This window comes from Arachis ipaensis, chromosome B10 (assembly GCF_000816755.2).
Source record: "Arachis ipaensis cultivar K30076 chromosome B10, Araip1.1, whole genome shotgun sequence".
NCBI classification, from domain to species: Eukaryota; Viridiplantae; Streptophyta; class Magnoliopsida; order Fabales; family Fabaceae; genus Arachis; species Arachis ipaensis.
This window is the reverse complement of record NC_029794.2, coordinates 118,660,253-118,677,984: the sequence shown is the minus strand read 5'-3', so window position 1 is coordinate 118,677,984 and position 17,732 is coordinate 118,660,253. Positions and strand designations below refer to the sequence as shown.

The 17,732-nt window shown below is 38.6% G+C and overlaps 1 protein-coding gene and 1 long non-coding RNA gene across 5 annotated transcripts in view; one reads left to right on the top strand and one right to left on the bottom strand.

Annotated features, from left to right (window-relative positions):
* Positions 1 to 1,221, bottom strand: part of LOC107621071 (protein ANTI-SILENCING 1) — a 17,541-nt gene extending 16,320 nt beyond the window's left edge. Inside the window, exons 1-2 of one of the 4 annotated variants that reach the window (XM_021113937.1) lie at positions 1,005 to 1,221; positions 554 to 868 (exon numbers count right to left, since the gene is read on the bottom strand). In XM_021113937.1, coding sequence (XP_020969596.1) covers positions 554 to 838 — 285 coding nt within the window. In that variant the 5' untranslated portion in view covers positions 839 to 868; positions 1,005 to 1,221. Of the gene's footprint in view, positions 1 to 487; positions 869 to 1,004 lie in introns of all 4 variants that reach the window. The other 3 variants (XM_021113935.1, XM_021113934.1, XM_021113936.1) reach the window with 3 other exon arrangements.
* Positions 4,662 to 5,409, top strand: LOC110267554. The gene is made up of 2 exons (XR_002355306.1): positions 4,662 to 4,751; positions 4,872 to 5,409. It is a non-coding gene; the product is annotated as an uncharacterized LOC110267554 (long non-coding RNA).

Below are 17,732 nucleotides of genomic sequence, written 5' to 3'. Positions count from 1 at the left end.
GACTTTTGCAGCCCCATTTGACAATTGCCACAAGACAGAGATATAAGATACCAGACAAAAATCTACTTTTCCCCAGAACACTTAGCAAATATAGTCTACTAAAACACAAACAAAGGCAAAACAAACAACAAAGCGAAGGTATGGTTTGGCCAGAATACACCTGCCACCACCAACCATCCCCTCCTCCCCGAGAGGAAGAGCTCAAAAACAAAAAATAATAATAATAATGAAAAAGTAGATTAGAGAGTATTGGGGGAAAACATTCAAGTACAGTACTATCATAAAATCCGATGCCAACCACAACTCCAACAATGATAATATAGAAGCACAAACAAAAGAAACTAAGTCATCACTTCAATCTTATATACTAGCCACCTCAATTCCCACCATCAGGCTCTGCAATTTTCTCAAGAAAGCATTGCAAAACCTCACACACAACAATTAGTAATAAAAACAGAAAAGACCAAAACAGGGAAGTTCCAATTACCAGTGGATTTAGATTTGCAAGCCCTACTCCATCTCCACACGCCAAGAACAGCTCGTTCCCGCCAACCTCGCATCCTTCGAGAAAGTTCCGAATCTCACCCGGACGGAAATACCACAGAACCTTCACTTTCTTTGCCTTATCAGCAGTTTCCCATATCTTAATAAGCTTCCCGATATAAGGCTCAGGTTCACCCTCCTTGTAGAGATACACAGAGTCATACAGTGTGTATTCTACACCATCATAGGTAAAAGACGAGTAAAATTGTACATCCTTCTTCTTACCACCAACACCTTTCTTTTTTCCCCACTGAAATTCAGGATCATCTAATTTGCTAGGCTCTTCAGCGGCCATGGGGTTTTTACGCACCGAAAAATTCCTAATCTGAAAAATTCGAAAACCTAATTTGAGGACTGAAAACGTGCGAAAACTCACCGAAGAGAGTTCGATTTTAGAAGAAAAGTGGCAATATCTGCAAGGAAAACGGTGTTGTTTCGAATTGAGAAAAAATCGTGGGTACCTTTTGGATTGTAGAGGATTCGAGATATTAGGAGTGTGCAGAAGTTCTCCGATGGTGCTGTAAACCGAGACTGCGAGCTTTGTTTCTCGCCGACGGTGAAGTTGCGGTGGGGGAAGGGCGAATTGCAGGATCGCAAAACCCTAATTGCATTAGCAAGAAACAACAGACAATCGCAATTTGCAATGTTCGACTCGTATAAATAGAGGGGTTATGGATCTAATCCGCTATTTTTTTTTTTTTTTTTTTTGACTATCCGCATATTAATAGTATGTAAGCGCATACCATTTGAAAATGAGTTAATATTCAAAATCGTCTTTAAAAGATACTCGATCTCCATTTTAGTTCTCAAAAAATAAACTTAATCAAAATAGTCCCCCAAAGATATTCGAATTAATCACGTTTGTCCTTCTGTCATCTCCTTCGATGAGTTGGCTAACGTCTGCTAACGTGTGATGTTAACTGCTATCGTAGCAGACACCTACGTGTGTCTTGCTATTGCTGACAAGGTAACTATGTGAAAACAATTCAAATCAGTCCCTTAGTGTTTGAACCCTAATCCTGAATTCGACAATAAATACGTTGCGTTCAACAATCAGAGGGTCATAGGCCTGGGTAGACGTTGAAGTTGCTGGTTTGCAGAGAGGATGGATGCAGTAAATGGAGGTCGTGACGGCGGCGTGTCGTTTCCATCGAACGGCAATAATAGTTCCAGCGCTTCAATGCTAGTAATATGTCGCTTCAATGTCTCATTTTGATTGAACGGAGAAAAGCTGATAAGCCTGCACCTGCCGGCACTAGTCGCATCGATCAATTCTTCCGGAAGCCTGAAGTCCAAGTTGCTCTCGTGGCAGATCCTGAAGCCGAAGCTCCTGCGAAAGAAGAACGAAATAAAGTTTTATTGTATGATCAGGTCAGATATCCTACATTCTAAAACACTATTCTTATACTAGAAAAGATGCATCTGAAAAGTATATATTACACAGTCTAATTGTGTAATGGAATAGTGAGAAGCATTTTAAAATTCACAGAACATGTAACATCCAAAGAAGGGCAAAATAAGTATTGCAAGAATATATATTGATGCATGTGTAGGGCTGGAAGTGAGTCAAGCCAGCTCGTTAATAGCTCGATAAGCTGAGCTCGTGAGCTGGTGACGCGAGCTTGAGCTTGGAATTGAGCTCATAAATTAAATGAGCCGAGCTTGAGCTTGGATAAGCTTAGCTCATTAGCTCGTGAGCTGGCTCGATTATATATATATTATAACAATTTTAATTATTGAATATTTATAGAATAGAAATTATAATTAATTATATGGTCTACTCATTTAGATTTTTATTAAATTAGAAACCAAAAGACAAAGAAACCTAAAGGGATAAAAATCATGAAATATAGTATAGCGGTACAGAGCACCTTTATATTCACAATTCACAAATCACAAATCACAATGATCATTGGTCAATGATAATGAACAGAGAGAACCAGAGAGGAGTAGGAAGAGTTTTTCCCAAAAGAAAATCTCTTGACTTGCAGTGAATCGTTGATTTACTTCATTCTCTCAAATAGCAAATTGGTTTGTTCATCGATCTACTTTGAAAAATTCGATTACTTTGAAGTCTGATCTTTCTTTTTCTGGGAATCAATTATCAAGTAAGTTATATTTTTTATGTTCTTTCAATTTTTATTTTTCTCTTTTCGTTGATTTTTTTTAATCTTTGGAGTTCTTTTTTTATTGATTGTTCAACACATTTATTTTTTTACTGACAGTATCATGGAAATTTCTGAACTTGAAAATCAATTGTTAGTGTCTGCTTCAAATGAAAACGCAAATAATATACAAAATGAAGAACTACTTCTTCCTATTGATGGAATATCATCACCAGAAATAGAAGTGGAACTTGAAGCAGAAGCATTAGACAACAATGAAGGAGAAAATCAAAGTGGAGAAGATGAAGAGGTAAAAGACAATGAAGATGAGGGTGTTATTCACAAAAATAAAAGGAAGAAAACCTCCTTTGTCTGGCAATATTTTAAAGAAGTGAAATTGTCTAATGGGGTTGTGAAGAATCAATGTGTTCATTGCAAAAGAAAATATGCTATAACTGACTCAAAAGCTACAAGTCAATTGAATAGGCATTTGAAGAACAATTGTCCTGGCTATAGAAAAATGGTGTTGGCAAAACAAAAAAAAATTGAACTTCCCTCAAAGCGATTCAGCAGAGCATCCAAATGTCATTGGTCCTATGTTAGTAACTCCTGGTGGAAAGTATGATCATGCAAGACAAAGAGAAGCAACTGCACATTGGTTAATGATGCACGAGCATTCATTCAGCATTGTTGAAGAATTTGGTTTTTCATTGATGATGAAGTGCAATAATACAGCTTATGAGAAGATTGGTAGAAAAACGCTGAAAAATGATTGTCTCAAAGTATATGAAGCTGAAAAAAAGAAGTTAAAGGCAAGTTTAAAAGATGTGAATAAAATCAGTTTAACTACTGATTTGTGGAAATCACAGAACCAGAAAATTGAGTATATGGTTATCATAGGTCATTACATTGATACAAATTGGATACTGCAAAAACGAGTTCTTAGTTTTGTTCATGTTCCTCCACCTCGACGTGGTGTTGATATTGCAGATGCCATTTTCAAATGTCTTATTGAATGGGGTATCGAATCAAAGATTTATTCTATATCTGTCTGATGTTCTTGCTATTCCAATCTCAACTGTGGCTTCAGAGTCAACTTTTAGTGCTGGTGGAAGGGTAATTGATACATTTCGACCCTCACTAAGTCCGACTACAGTTGAAGCTTTAATTTGTGGAGGAGATTGGCTTCGAGTTTTTTATGGCCTAAGAAACAAGTCTAAGGTTGAAGATAGCTCTATGGAGATTACATTACCAATTTAAGTTGTCAAATAAATATTCAAAACTTGATAGCTGATAACTATAAGATGTAATGTTTTAAGTTTGTTAAATATATGGATGCATTGTTTTTTATTTTGTTATATTAAAATTATAATTTTTTATATAGAACTATAGATTATGTTCCAGTTATTTGAGCCAGCTCGTGAGTTTGAGCCAACTCGTGAGCTTTCCATGAGCTGAGCTTGAGCTTAAGAAATAGGCTCGATTGTTAATGAGTCGAACCGTGAGCTAAGCTCAATTTTTGTGAGCCGAGCTTGAGCTTTGTCTGGCTCGACTCAGCTTGGCTCACTTCCAGCCCTATACATGTGTAAAAGTAGATTCGAATTTAGGACCTAATCTTAGAAGAAAGGTTGGCTAATGTTAAATGCGTGACACTTAAACATAGTATTAGAAGCATCTGGGCAGAGGATAGGCACAATTGTGAGTCCTCTAGATACTTAAGAAAAATGCGAAGTTGCAAAATGTGTTTTACAGTTAATCGAGTAATGGCATAACTGTCTATAGATAAATTTTCAAGAAACACCCAACAGAGTAACAAAAAGCACACCATAGCAGCACACAAGATGATAACAAAAAACTTAAAAGAATTGCAAGAAACAAATCATATTATACAGTTCTAGCTTCAGTTATGTTGACCAATGATTTGAGCATTCTTACACTGGCACAGTTTACTTTCTCATTGCCATACTTTTTCTAGTATGGTTCCATTCGATTTTACGTTGATCATAGCTGGCAAAATAATATCTGTGTAGGTACCTCTAATGGAAATGTTGGAAGAGTATAACATGCTAAGAAGAGAAAAATAGGAGGAAAAAAAGACAGCAAGTTGGTATCATACACCGGTTTTAAATGGATACTAATTTCTATATCACTTTATGTTGTTCAAGAAATAACTATGTCATATTTATCAAATTCTTGGCTCTTCTAATATTTGTTGGGTTTTAGCCATGGAAAAAGAAGAAGGTCCAGAGTCAAGTAGCAGTTGAGCGAGATAATATGTATGCATCAAGACCAAGCACCAGCAGTAGACGTATTCCAAATAAAAGCTGTAATGGAGGTCTAGACAGTCCTATGCCAGTGAACAGAAGGCCTCCCATCAGTATCTATCAATTCGGATCAAACAGCATAAATTCAGGAAATCAAGCTATATCCTTCATTAATGATGGAAGGAAGATGCAAAGAAGAAAGATGTTTGGTGAATCTGGCATTCCTCCTCATTCAAGAGACGAGGCATCTCCTGTGATATCAACACATTCTAGACCATTTTCTCCTTAAATTTTCTTTATTTGAAACATAATTTGAGTGAAAAGCACCTGTAGAAAGCATGGTTTGCAGTAAAACTATCACCAACCTGCAAAAGAATAAATATGAACTCATCATGTATAGGATTTTTTTTTTGTATTTATCTCTTTGCACTTGAGTTTCCTAAATGAGTGAGACCTTGTTAGTTGTATACCTGTATACAGATTAAATTCTTCGTCCATTGTTTTGTTTGTAACTTTGCTTCAAGTGTGCTAAGCTGCTGCTAGGTCCCCAACAAAAAGTGAAATCATTTTTCAGGTTTGCAGATCCAAGTGGAAGACTTGAATTGGATATTGACAAGAAAACCATATACAGCAGTTTATTATAAGCTATTCTAAAAAATCGAAGCTGATACAAACACAATTTACATTTTGAATAGAAATAACAACTTGACATTGTAAATGCATGATAATCATAAAAAACAGTTTCGCGGATCCTAATGATGACGTGTCAACCAAAGAGCAAAGTTACTAGTTCATTTACAAAACAAACTCAACTTAACACTCATCTACATGAACTGCCGCTTCAGCTTTGGCAGCAACTTCAGCTCCGGCGTCAGCTTCAGCTCTAGTAGCTTGGGCCTCAGAATCAGCTTCGGGAGCAGCTTTAGCTTCAGCATCAGCTTCCGCAGAAGGCTCGACTTCAGGATCTTCCACAGGAGTAGCTTGGGCTTCAGAATCAGCTTCGGGAGCATCTTTAGCTTCAGAATCAGCTTCGGGAGGATTAGCTTCGGCTTCAGGAACTGCCACGGGAGCAACTTGGACTTCAGTCTTCCAGAAGAACTGATCGATGCGACAAGTGTCGGCAGGTGCGGGCTTATCAGCTTTTCTCCGTTCAATCAAAACGACACATTTAAGCGACATATTACTAGCATTGAAGCGCTGGAACTATTATTGCCGTTCGACGGAAACGACACACCACCGTCACGACCTCCATTTGCTGCCTCCATCCTCTCTGCAAACTAGCAACTTCAACGTCTACCCAGGCCTATGGCCCTCTGATTGTTGAATGCAACGTATTTATCGTCGAATTTAGGATTAGGGTTCAAATACTAAGGGACTGATTTGAACTGTTTACACATAGTTACCTTGTCAGCAATAGCAGGACACACGTAGGCATCTGCCACGGTGGCAGTTAACGTCACACGTCAGCAGACGTTAGCCAACTCATCGAAGGAGATGATGGAAGGACGAACGTGATTAACTCGGGTATCTTTGGAGGACTATTTTGATTAAGTTTATCTTTTGGGGATTAAAATGGAGATCGAGGTATCTTTCAGGGACGATTTTGAATATTAACTCATTTAAAAATTGTAGATATTGATCTAATTTATAAGATTATTGGATTGATTTTATTGGTATTCTAAAGGAATTAAATTGTAAATTTTAGGATATTAATATATATAAAAAAAAAATAAATAAATTTTAAAATATTTTTATGTTTTGCAGATATATTTGATTCAATATGCAAATGTGTGGATCAGATCGGATCCAAACATAAAAACTTGAATACTGAATCTGATCCAATTCGATGATTTTAGTATTGATTGGATTGAGATTTTAACCATATTCAATCTGATCCGATTCGCATTGGGTTTAGCTATTTTGTACCGCAAGAATATGTGTCAAGATTACAAATCAAAATTTTTTTTATTAAAGTATAAAAAAATTTAATCTTTAACAAATTTTAATTATTAAATCAATTTTTTATTTTTTATTTTGTTAGATAAATTAATCAATAATATCAAATTTTGATCAAAAGTTAAAGAGTAAATAATCATTTTTTATCATAAAAGATTTGGACACCGAAAAATTTGATCATGAAATATTGAAATTAAAGTTATACCCATACAAAATAAGTTTTGCTCGACAAAAATGAACAATTATTAAAATTTTTGTTGATAATTCCGTAAATACCCTTTCATTTTCTCTTCCTTTCTCGTCTTCCTTCCATAACCACCACTATCTCTGCTGTAAAATCCACCATCCACCAGATCTACTCCTCTACTCTCACCTCTTTTTTCATATCTCTCCTTTCTCTCTTTTTTTCTGCTGCTCCTCCCTCTTCATCATTCCTTCTTCCACCATCTTTGCTTCTCAGTCCCCCTCACTGCTGCCATTGTCACCCTCCTCTCTTCTTCTTTTCCTTCTCTTGCTCCACCTTCCTCCCTCCCCTCTACCCATCATTACTGCTGCCCTCTTCTCTCAGCATCTTGCCTTTACTTTTGCCTCCTTCCTTCTTGCCTCTACCTTACTACACTACCTCCCACCTCTGTGTGTTCACTTTTTTCATGTTCCAAAAATGCTTCTTGGCCACTCTCCTCATTGCTAATGTGAACGACCCCTATTCCCTAGCACAATCCTTCCCATGACGGTGTCCGCGACACCGACAGTCACGTCCTCGGCGGTAGCAATGCAGTCAATGCTGGTTTCTACAGCTCTGCCAAGCAGCACTGCCTCGCATTAGCCGCGCCCTTTCGTTCATGACTTCGATGACAGTGGTACTGATATTTTCGCCGAGGGATCGATGCGTCCTATGGTGTTTGTAGTGATTTGGACTAAAACATTTTGTTATTGACTTGTGAAATTTCTACACTATTGTGTGATTTTTTTCTGTGATTGTTGTTTAAGTATAGTTAATGGTGGATGATATTGAATTTATGATTGTGGTGGTGCTAGTAGAGGATAATGATGAAATGAAAAATGACTGCAGTGACGGACGACAATAGTAAAGGATGAATATGAAACTGTGATGATGGTGGTGGTGGTAATAGAAGAGGAGGTGGTGGTAAAGATGATGGTGAAAAAGAGGTAGGAGTAGAGGAGTAGATCTGTTGGAATGGTGGATTTTTGCAGTGAAAATGGTCGTGGTTATGGAAAGAAAAGGAAAGGAAATGGGTATTTACGGAATTATCAACAAAAATTTAACAATTAATCATTTTTGTCAAACAAAACTTATCTTGTATGGGAATAACTTTAGTTACAATATTTTATGGTTAGTTTTATTAGCGTCCCAATCTTTCATAATCAGACATGGCTATTTATTCAAAGTTAAACAAACTAGTAAGTGTTATTTTTTAAAGACAAAGATAATATTCTATTTAAAATGCTCAGTACTTTCATAAAGACGAACAAGATGATATAAGGATTTATTTATCTAACAAAAAAAACTTTGAAAATTGATTTAGTGATTAAATTTTGTAGAGGACTAAAGTTTTGAATTTTTTTGTTAATAAATAAAATAAATATTAAAATTACTGAAATACGTAATTTTCAGAGTTTTTACCATTTTGTATATTTAACCTTATCTTGTTTACAGTGTAAATGAGATAAGTATGATCGTATCTCGTTTACACTATAAACGAGATAAGGCACACGTCTCCACATATCACGTTTATAAACGCGTTGTGATACGTGCCTTATCTCGTTTATAGTGTAAACGAGTTATGGCCATAATTATCTAGTTTACACTGTATACGAGATAAGGTTAAATAGCGCCTATAAAAGCAACTCATTGACAGACGGCTTGGGACCATTCTTGACCTATATTTCTCTCCTTTCTCTCCATCCTTAGGCCAGTTTATTGATATTTTTGAGTTCTTGGAATGGTATGGCATGCAACCCTGAAATAAATCGGCTAAACGCGATGTGGCACATTGCGGGAGCCATCGACTTTAAGGTTGGTGTTATCTTTTGTATTTCAAATTAATAATTGATTATTTTTTAATTAGTAAATAAACGGGATAGATGGAATCATATTTAGGTAACACAGAGTATGTTAGTTGACAAATATGGATTAAAACATTTATAAGTAGTTAACATAATTTATGGTGAACTTTTTATTTATAGGGTTGGCTTATTGACAACTTAGTTAGCAAAAGTTAAGTTTATTCATAGTGAAAATTTGAGAAGTATGTTAGTTGACAAACAGGAATTATAAGTGCTATTTTTTATGATGTTTATCTGATGGATATCTGAGTTGTATATGATATTTTTTAGAATAGATCTGAACATGCAAGAGAAGTTCGTTTGAATTCTTGTATTTGTAACTTTTTTATCTTTAAACAGAGGCCTCGCCTTTTATTGCCTAGGGGGGTTAGTCACACACTTGCACTCCTAGATGTCATCGTCCCTTACCTGAGGAAAGCTGGGTTTGGCGACACGGTGCGGCTCAGGGACTTTATCTTTGACAACTCCCTGATCACTGCATTTATGGAGCGATGGCATCCGGAGACCCACACTTTCCACCTGCCATGGGGTGACTGATGAGAGGACTTTTGTGTGGTCTAGAATTCACAATTGAAATCTCGTTGCAAGTATAGTTTCTAAACCAACAATAGTCCTTTCATACAAAAATTTGGTTGTCACAAGTAACAAACCCCTAAAATTATAAACCGAAGTATTCAAACCTCGGATCGTTTTTCCTAGGAATTGCAAACAAATGTTCTTGTTATTGGTTATGAGGTATTGTTTGGGGTTTTTGGAATAATAAGCAAGAAATATAAATGGCAAAGGAAATAAACTAACAACTAACAAAGCTCTTGGCAAGGTATGAGAACTAGAAGTCCTATCCTAGTTATCCTCCTCAATTGTGACCACAAATTATCTATTGCTACCACTTAGTTAACCTCTAACCATGGAGAAAAGTCAAGTGGATGAATCAACTTGATTCCACAAGTCCTAGCCAACTCCCAAGGGAAAGACTAGCTTTAGTGGTATCCAAATCAATTAGCAACTTCTAATTATCAATCAACAAGGGAATTAGATAACTCAAGCGTCACTAATTACTCCACCTAGGCCAAGAGGAACAAAATCTACACTAAAATCCAACTAAGTATTTCATCAAACATTTGGAAGGCATAAAAAGAAAGCAAAGTAAATTGATAACAACAATGAAATCTAACAACTACTTAGTGTAAGGAATTAATAACAACAATAAAAAGGAACACAATTATCATGAATTACCTCAAATTGCATTAAAAGAAAATGGAATGAACAAAAGTAGATCTACAAACAAGTAAAAAGGAAATATAACAAACAATAGAAGAATGATGAATGTAGAAACAAAGAATTAAGAAGAAGAAGTAGAAGAAAGCATGAATTAGAACCTAGATCTAAAATCTAAACCTAATCCTAATCCTAATCCTAGAGAGAAGTGAGAGATTCTCTCTCTAAAAATAAAACTAAACTAGCCTGATGTGTGTGTGTGTCTCTATGATATGCCTTCCCCCTCATTCCTTGGTCTTTTTAGCCCTTTTCCCGCCAAAATTCAGCTCCAAATGGGGTTGGGAACCCTTCAAAATTGCCAGGCATGTGTTTGACTAAAGGAATCACGTGCGGCCTTCGGCGCGTACGCGCCCCTGGGGCATTTCGCAATCCGCGCGGATGCGCACAGTGCGTGCGCGCGTCCATGGGCTTTTTCAAATCTTTGGCTTTTCATGATTTCTCCACTTTGTATGCTTTCCTTTCACTCCTTTGATCCCTCCCTAGCCCTTTTCAACCTGAAATCACTAGCAAACACATCAAGGCATCTAGTGAAAATCAAAGGTGAATCCGAATTATCAAATTAAAGGTCTAAAAAGCATGGTTTCACATCTAGGCACAAGTACGGAGACAATCACAAAATTATGCTATTTCATTGAATAAATGTGAGAAAAGGTTATCAAAATGCTCTAAATTCAACACAAGATAAACCCTACAAAGAGGGTTTATCAGTGACTCAATCATCACCCTACAGGATGTCGCGTACCACTTTGGGTTACGCACAAACGGAGAGCCAGTGGGTGGGTACCTGCATGACTTCTAAACTTGGCACTAGCGGCCGACATGGGAGTACGTGGAGCAGCTCCTAGGTGCCAAACCGCCCCTTCCAGCACAGCAAGGTGCGCGTAGAGGAAGGAGTCGTTCAGTATCAAGATGACATGACTCAGGGATCGAGTTCGGTAGATGCCAACCACCGACGATCTAGTCACCCTCTGACAATACACCAGGTGCTATATCATACTGCTGATCGGTGGATACCTGATGATCGACAAGTCCAACAATCAGGTGCACATCAGGTGGTTGCCATTGTTGGTAGACTTTGGGAGCTGTAGCGGTATTTCATGGGGGTCCCTGCTTGCATGGATGTACCATTCCTTGTACCATGTAGCACGTCGCGATACGACGGACATCGCCGGTTGCACACTACTTCTCATGTCCTGCATATACCACATGCTTCCACAGTGGTGTCCTGAGGATAGGCAGATTCTGACATTTCCACTAGCAGTGAGGTAATTGCTTTTTGTTTTGAGATTTTTTGGATTTCTAATTATTGAATTCATATTTTACCTTCATGAGTTGACATATGTAAATTTATTTGTTTATTTAATAGATTGATAGGAATGTCACAGCAGACTAGGGACCACCATGCACAGAGGGTTCTTCGCTCACGTACATCGTTAGATCAGCTCGCTTTAGATGAGGTATACCATTATCTTTACTTTGTTAAATGTTGCACGTTTTCGTCATTTTATAGTGAATTGCTTCTTATGGCAATATGATGTTGTGCATTGTAGTTTCGTTGGATGCCATACGCTAAAGACCGGTTGCAGGCCATTATTCCAGATTAGGTGAGATCCCCTCGCGAATGGGGGACTTGGTTGTCTGTTGTCCCACTTGAGTGTTTCAACATTGTGAAGTTTCACCAGCCTAATCAGGTGAAGTGCCAGTTCAAAGGTGAATAGACGGTCCTGGTCAACCCGGTCAATGTCGACCGATTTCTCACCAGTACTGGACGAAGGGAGGATGTATGGTAGCCAACCAGGCTGCATGACTGGTACAATGGGTTTAGGGCTCGGTTTGAAGCCGGCCACATGATCAGCATTCAGCCCACTGTAGATGACAAGCCGACACTAGAGTATTGGGACCAGTACCAGCAGGCTGTAGGGTTAGACATCTGTCAGGTGAGGATGTGCTCGATGATCCTAGACTTACGACACTTCCTAATGATGTCCAACCCATGCTGAGTCAGCCTAGGGAGGTCCTGCAGCTTCCAACAGATGTTCCTGATCGTTGGAGGCGTGCCAGGGAAGTGCGCTCAGACATGAGGAGGCCCGCCTAGAAGGAGCGAGGGGAGAGGGATCCCAGAGAAGGAGCTGCAGGACCTCGACGAGAGCGAGCTCGATCCCATAGGCAGAGGTTGGACATGGAGTTGAAAGAGGAGGCAGAGTTCAACAGGCATGAGGATCATGCGGCAATGAGTCACCACCACCAGCTCCACCACCACCAGGTCTACCAGCCCCAGCACCATCAGTACCACCGGCCTGGACTTCAGTATGCCACACCGCCCTCTACTGACTACGGTCGATTGCTGACAACCTCACAGTGGTTGCCACCTCCACCACAGTATCCACCATCTACACCACACTTTTAGGCTTAACTCTCTAATGCTGCATACCCGTACTATCCTCAGCCTTTTCCATACCCGTCACATGCAGCATCCCCCTCTTTCACCACCAGATTAGCCAGACCTGCGTGCCCGCAGACCTACACGTTAGACATGGCCTCCACCTTGTGGCACCAGAGAGCGTCTTCATTTCCAAGGGGACCAGCATCGTTGACGTTCAATACTTTCATTGTTTATCCTTTTTGTTTGCTATAGTGGTAGAATGATACTTTTGTAATTTTTTATGTATGATTACTATAGTGATCTTGTAATCCATCTTGAACATGTCGTATGAACTGGCATTACTTGAGTTTTTTTATAGGTACATATTATCCTTTTTGTCATTCGTTATGTATGCAAATTATTAGTATAAGGTAGAAAACAACATTAACAACAGTAACAACAAGGCTAAAATGAAAACAACATAATAAAATAAAATGGATCCACTACTGAATGCGACGCTTTGAAGTACAAAATAAAATGACAACAATATTAACAACTACTACATGTCATCCGTAGGTTGATTCAAACAACCCCTCCGAGTGTGACCGACTTGCCAACATAATGCACATCGTTTTACTTGACACTCCACCTCATCCATGTCACTGCAAAACCTGGTAGAAACTAGCCTACCAGTTGCCTTCCTCCACATGGCTGGATTCACCGCAAACGTGTAGTACTGTACCACTCTGGCCAGAGCTTCTTGTCAGCGATAGGTGGAAACTCCAATGAGTACACCTTGAAGATAGACTCTTGCAAGTAGACTTGATGCACATACGGACCCACTCCACACTGGCAGCTATACAAGATGCAAGTGCATGACGACACGAAAAATGAAGGGGTTAAAAAAGCCCGCAATCATATGTCCCCTCCCTTAATCGGACATAGAATAAACTCTGACTCCACCCCTTAAACGACCCCAACTCTTCAACCACAAATACCGAAGCCCTCCTGTCACAATATGTAACATGCATCTTCTAGATTCCCTCGCTATTCTTCTCAGTCACAGCCTGTAGCCACTGCAAAAATCGGTTACCCGCGGCCATCTGAGCATGCGCTTCCCTACCCTTACGGATGAACAACTGCTGCAACCTCTTGTAGGTGTATCTCATTATAGTTGAAATGGGTAGATATCTTGTTCCCTTCAGCACTGCATTGATGCATTCAGAAAGGTTCGTTGTCATGTGACCAAATCGACGTCCACTATCACCGTGCTGTAGCCATATTTCCTTCTTAAATCTCCCGGCGCAGTCAGCCATCTCACGTGATAAGGTCCTCAGAGCATCCGTGTACTACTCATAGCCAGCACTACTAGGACTGTAGACAACATTAATGAGATATCGCTTGCCCTCAGCTGACTTGAACTAGGACATGAAGTTCGCAGCCATGTGCTTGACATAATATGCATGAAATGCCCTAGGAGGCTTCCATAGGCTATCATTCGCTCTAAGCACAGCCTTGATTGCTTGGAATCTATCAGATATAATTAGAAGCCATTCCTGTAGTGTGACATGGCACTTCAGATTGGATAGAAAGAATGACTATGACTCTGTACTCTTAGACTCAACAATGGCGAAGGTCACAAGTAGGATATTGCTGTTATCGTTTAGGGCAACTGCAATTGGCAACACTGCTCCATACTTGCCATACAAGTGTGTGCCGTTTACTAAGATGAAGGGATTGCAATGCTTGAATGCTTCAATGCATGGAGGGTACGACCAAAAAATCTTGTCAAACTGACTGTAGTCTAGAATCATCACGTGTCCATCATAGTATGGCACATCACTCAATTCATATATCGTGCCTGAACAACAACTTTGCAATGCTTGGAGCAACCATGGCACCCTGTTGTACGACTCCTTCCAATCACCATATATTTGCGTAATTGCCTTTTGTTTTGTCATCCATACCTTCCTATACAACAGCTTGAAGTGATAGTAATAAATCACTATTTTACGGTTTATTTTGCATTGAATTGAGTGGATTTTATCAACTATTCTCACACTTATCCATGTAAATTCCATGTTTTTAAGTTTCCTTCTGAATTTGTGTTATGATTGAAAACATGCTTTTTTGGCCTTAAAATTGATAATTTTTAATCATCTTTTATTATCATTCGATGTCGTGATATGTGCGTTAAGTGATTTCAGAGTTTATAGGGTAGGAATGGCTTAGAGGATGGAAAGGAAGCATGCAAAAGTGGATGGAACACACAAAATTGGAGTTTTGAGAAGCTGGCATCCACGCGTACGCATGGCTGACGCGTACGCATGACCAAGACTAACCAATTGACGCGTACGCTTGACTGACGCGTACGCGTGACGAGCGTCACGTGCTGCAATTAACAGAAAACACTGAGGGTGATTTTTGGGCTACTTTTGACTCAGTTCCAGGCCTGAAAACTTAGAGAAGAGGCTACAGAGTGGAGCTGGAAGGGGGACAGACCAAAAACTTTTCATTCATTCACACACTTTAGGTTTTTAGATGTAGGTTTCTAGAGAGAGGGGAGGGTTTTAGGTTTCTTCTTTTATTTTCAGTTTCATCTAGGTTTAGATTCTTCTCATTTTAATTCAAGTTCCTCTTTTAAGTTCTTGTTATCACTTCTTTGCTTTCTTCGTTTTATATGTTGGTTCCTTTACTTTGTTGCTTTATTGTTCATGACACTTTGTTGCTTTTAATTCTTATGCAATTTGAGGTATTTCATATTATTATTGCTTTCTTCAGCTGTTATTATTGATTCCTTGCATTTGTTAATCTTAGATTTTATTATTTCTTGTTACTTTTCTATGCTTTTATTTTGTGCCTTCCAAGTGTTTGATAAAATGTTTGGTTGGATTTTAATTTAGATTTTTGTGTTCTTGGCTTGGGTTGATGATTTGGAGACTCTTGAATTGTCAAAGTCTCTTGTTGATTGGTAATTGAAGATTGTCGATTAGTTTGAACTTCACTAAATCTAGTCTCTCATTAATTATGAGTTGATTAGGACTTGTGAACTCAAGTTGATTGTATGCACTTGACTTTTCTTCATTGGTTAGAGGTTAACTAAGTGAAGGCAATTTACATTTACCATCACAATTGACGATGATAATGAGGATATGACTTCTAATTCCCTTTCCTTGCTAAGAGCTTTCTTAGTTATTAGTTTATTTTTTTGCCATTTTACTTTCTCGTTTCTTATTACAAAACCCCAAAAAGAAGTACATCATAACCAATAATAAATACACTTTCCTGCAATTCCTTGAGAGACGACCCGATGTTTAAATACTTTGGTTAATTTTATTGGGGTTTGTATTTGTGACAACCTAATTAAACGTTGACTGAGGATAATTTATTGGTTTAGAACTATACTTACAACGCGATACTTTTGTGAAAATCTTTACCGCCAATTTCCTCCATCAGATAGCTCTGCCTCACTGTACTTTATAGAACAGGGATGGATACTGATGGACTTGACTATTTGAGCGTCAAGATGAATCTGCATATGAGGTGGCTATCCAACTGTCGATGATCCTGCGACATGGTGGGCTAGACACATATGTGATCCACCAAATTTATGCACCTCCCTAAAGTTGTTAAGTATCATCGAATTAAAATCTAACCAGAATAACAACAACAATTTCAAAAATGAGGTAAAATTATCTAATACTCACCAATATCTGAGATTCTGTCAGATGACAACCCAGAGGGTCCAAGGACAACCGTCGGTGAACTGCCTGCATCGTACATAGTACTTCAGCCGATTTGACTCAATTACTCGATATTATGCACTTCATCAAATGCTGTAATTCTTCACACCTTGCATCACTGCCTCCCTGCTCTTGAATTTATGACCAACCCTAAACTCTAAACCGCCATCCGTGTTGTAATCCTCGGCCACCATGTTTGAGTACGGAGTTTCCTCATACATTGCATCCAAATCCAATGTGTGGTAGTGGCTGCGCACATATGATAACTCTAGGATTGGTTTGGGAGGTGGCAACAGGTGTCGACCTGATCCCCCAATGGGAGTCTTTGGTATGAACTCATCTTCATCATCACCCTCCCATGAACCACTTTTGTCACTATCGGCAACGTAGTCATCATCTAATTCTTCACCCTTAACCTCCATGTCCTGCACTAGACTCGCACAGTGCAACGGACGTGGTGCGAGAAGAGGGTCATCTGGTACGAAGTCCGAGGTACCACTACCGGCCCCACCAACGTCACGAACCTCTGCTAAAAGCTCCATCACTTGTTCAACCATAATTCTCTCGTGCACATCAAACATAAAGCGCACATGCTCGTCGCCATCGAGCCAAAACAGATGACATTGAAACATTCCATTCTCCATTCGTACTAGCATCCTATACCAAACTCGACCAATGTCTTTTGCCTCCACACCACCGATGTGAGATATTATCATACTTTTTAGCTTCGACAATGAATCCGCTTTTCTACTTCAGAAGAATGCCGGACTTTTGCACTCAAATATTACCCTACTGTCACTGTTTCTCATCTGACGGTTGGGATAAACCATCACAACAAAGAAACTACTACTATTAGACATTTTTTCCAAATCTCTAGGAAAGAAAAGGGAGGAGAAAGAAGATTTGATGATTTTGTGAAGAATACCAGCAATTTGCTAATCTTTTTATAGAAGCCATATTTTGGTTATATTATATCTCGTTTACCGTGTCAATGATTCGTCTTTAACCTTATCTCGTTTATAGTATAAACGAGATAAGTATGGTTTATCTCATTAACACTGTAAACGAGATAAGGCACGTATCACAACACATTTATAAATGTGATATGTGGAGACGTGTGCGTGCCTTATCTCGTTTACAGTATAAACTAGATACGGCCATACTTATCTCATTTAGATTGTAAATGAGAAAAGGTTAAACACGCAAAATGGTAAAAACTCTGAAAATTACGTATTTCAGTAATTTTAATATTTATTTAAAAAATCCCTAAAGTTTCTAATGCAAACCGTAATATTGAACAATAATTTAAATCATAGACAATGTAACAAAATCACAAATTTGGTGTATAAAATTCGCAGATAAATTCTAACAAAACGATTCATATACCATATAC